The sequence below is a fragment of the Cucurbita moschata genome, unplaced genomic scaffold (genome assembly GCF_002738365.1).
Source record: "Cucurbita moschata cultivar Rifu unplaced genomic scaffold, Cmos_1.0 Cmo_Scf00017, whole genome shotgun sequence".
NCBI classification, from domain to species: domain Eukaryota; kingdom Viridiplantae; phylum Streptophyta; class Magnoliopsida; order Cucurbitales; family Cucurbitaceae; genus Cucurbita; species Cucurbita moschata.
Window position 1 is genome coordinate 2,922,484 of NW_019268533.1, and position 3,118 is coordinate 2,925,601.

The following is a 3,118-nucleotide window of genomic DNA, read 5'->3' on the forward strand; positions in this document are numbered from 1 at the left end:
TTTTTTCTTTTTTTTTTTAATTATATATATATATATATATATATATATTATTTTTCCTCGGAATGATAAGCGAATAAGCTCATTTTTTCAGCGGCTCCAGTCGGCTCGGCTCGGCTCGGGTTAAGAGCGAATTTGAGATTTGTTCGAGGAATAAAACGGCTAGGAAGATTGCAGCTTTTAGCCGCTATTATAAATTATGGAATGCCACGTGGCAACTGCTCAGATATTCCAAGTTTAATGAAGTGTGAATGCGCGTCCATTCAAATTTGAGAAAACTCCAATTTATTAACTTTTGTCATAAATTTTCAAATAATTATCTATTAAATAAATTTTAATTCTTTTTTTTTTTTATCGAATTTTATGAAATTGAAATTTAAAAAGAAAAACTGATATAATATAATTTTTATTATTTTCCTCCTAATCTTTACAAGTGGCCGGTGGGCGGTGGCGTTTTGTTGCAGAATGATTTGGCCGCCACTGCGACGGCCAGTTTGGCGGCGACATCAGCTCATAGAGGCGGCAATGTGGTGGTGCTTTGAATCTAGCCTTCCCGTCTGAAAAATAAAGAATTAATATTTATTGGATCTAGGAGATAATGGCCAATGGGGGAGGGCGGGGGAGGGTCTTCTTTCAAACGGTTAAAAAAATAATATTTATGGATGTTGGTCCAACGACCTATGTCGAGATTCGAAATTTGAATTCAGCACTATCTGCAACATAGTTACGTTACTTACTTTTTGTTTCTGAGAGTGAAGACTATGTCCATAGACCAAGTCGTTCGAGCATTTTTTGTCGTCACTTACATGTATTCTAAGAAAATACTTAAAATGTATCGAACATAAAAATTGCTCCAAGTAAAATATCGTCACTTTTTAAAAATGGGTCTGTTACGGAGAGATTTTTACACTCTTATAAATATTTTTTTCACACCTTTATAAATAATGTTTTGTCCTCCTTCTCGACCAATGTGGGATATGGGCACAGTGTTCTCGTTGGCACACTGCTTGGTGTCTACTCCCCTTCTAGGTTCAGCCTTGCCAAAGAATATTTCGTTCTTCTTCTCAACAAATATGGGATATGGGCACAACGTCCTGTGTCCACCCCTCTTCACGGTTCAACCTCGCTGCTCTGGCTTTGATACCGTTTGTAACAGCCTAAACCCACCACTAGTAAATACTGTATTCTCTGAGTTTTCCTTTATGGGTTTCCCTTCGAGGTTTTAAAACACGTCTGATAGGGAGAGATTTTCACACTCATATAAAGAATGTTTCGTTCTCCTCTCAATCCATATGGGATCTCATATATAAGACCTCAAAGTTGACTCAACAGGGACAAGCCCACTTGAGGCGAGAGCCCACTAGAAGTCAACCAAACCATGATACTCAAAGCAATGAGAAGACAAGCTTAAGAGGTCCAATAAGGCATGGGACCAAGCTTTGTCACATTACTCAACTCATTACAATATGTCAAACTTCGCGCATTAATATGCATGTATTAATGTACATCTAAGTTAGGCTAAATACTATTAGTTGTCGGCATAATCGATCGGCTAGCGTTATGTCACCGATTGACGTATTCAATACACATGCCCATTGGCTCGTTTTAAGTAGGTCTTTCCATGGGTATTAACCAATTCGATCAATTACTTCATCAAAATTTGGAACAAAAACATAGCATTTTTAGTTTAGTGATGATGTTATTATCCAAAACAAATTATTAATATTTTAATTCTTGTTGACGTTTTAAATATAGTTATTATATTCATACATGTCTACACAGACTAGAGGTGAAAACAGGTTGTGTTTGATCAGATTGGTGTTTCTGCAAAAACGAATAGACTTGATTTGGTTCGAGTTATGTAGTGTCTAAAATTGACTTGACTTGACATGGGTCAAGGTGGTTCGTAGAGAGATTGATCGACAAAAATGATATAATTGTTGGCTTGTTTGCTTTAGAAAATTAGACCCAAAGTCAATCTAAATGGGTTTTGAGGGACCAATTCAAAGAACTAGAATATGATCTTAAAGGGGATTTTCAAGGAACAATTAATCAAGATTCAACAAATCTCGAACGTGGATTTTGTTATCAAAATTAAAATTATTAGATGTAGAATCAATGTCGTGGCCCATTGTTAGAAACCTCCTTCTGAGCCTTCTCCCACTACGACATGGCGCCTCTATGTAAAAAACCAACATAGTCCACTCATTTACTTGAAGCTCGACAACATCGACGTCATTACCATCGACGATGCCACCACTATATGCATACGCAAGATCCCATTTAACAAGACCACGTTTTCACCTTCAAATGGGGGCGTATTTGGTGGAAGAGGGGTGATTAGTGTTGCTAGAGAGGAGCAACTAACCTTTTCGATAGGAAAGTGGCAATTGACAATTATGATGAGAAGTGAGGGAAATACACATGCAAAGAGTTATGAATGATATATAAGAACGAGCGATATTTGATTGCATTTTGGATCATCTCAATAGCTTTTGCAGCTCACTTCAGTAGTAGTATATATATATATATATATAAAAAGTTATTTTTTTCAATATATATAAAATAATCTATTTATACTAAAAAAATTATAAATAAAAGACTAATCTACCCTTACAAAATAAACCCAAATCATAAAAGAAAATAAGTCTTAATTCAAATAACAAATAAGCCTAACGGCACCATACACACAAAAATCTACTTGCAAATTTTATAACAAATGGCGCACTACCACGTGGCGCTTCCAGGACCACAATCGGTGGAGCCCGCGCCCACAGACAGCGATCCACGTCATTTTTAAACGTAAAAATAAAATCGATAGGAACATTAATGATGAAAATCCCCGGTGAGGAGGGCATTAATTTTATAAATGTAAATATAATATATATTTGGATGATTTTAAAATAACAGTATATAGAAAGAGAAATTATTTTATTATTTTATTTTTATTTTTTTGAACATGAAATGAAAGGCTATTGGTTGGTTGTTGTTTGTTTGACAAATCTGGCCGGTAGCCCGTGGATAGGCACTGGGAATGGCCCATATTGAACCCCGCTCTGTGGTCCCACAACTTCCCACCTGCAAGCGCCACACATTTTTTTTTTTTTTTTTTTTTGATTAA

General features: G+C 35.9%; 1 protein-coding gene across 1 annotated transcript in view; it reads right to left on the bottom strand.

Moving 5' to 3' along the window:
• Positions 1 to 2,937: 2,937 nt before the first annotated feature.
• Positions 2,938 to 3,118, bottom strand: part of LOC111455363 (abscisic acid 8'-hydroxylase 4-like) — a 5,451-nt gene continuing 5,270 nt past the window's right edge. Inside the window, exon 9 of the mRNA XM_023096991.1 lies at positions 2,938 to 3,075. Coding sequence (XP_022952759.1) covers positions 2,970 to 3,075 — 106 coding nt within the window. The 3' untranslated portion in view covers positions 2,938 to 2,969. The remainder of the gene's footprint in view (positions 3,076 to 3,118) is intronic.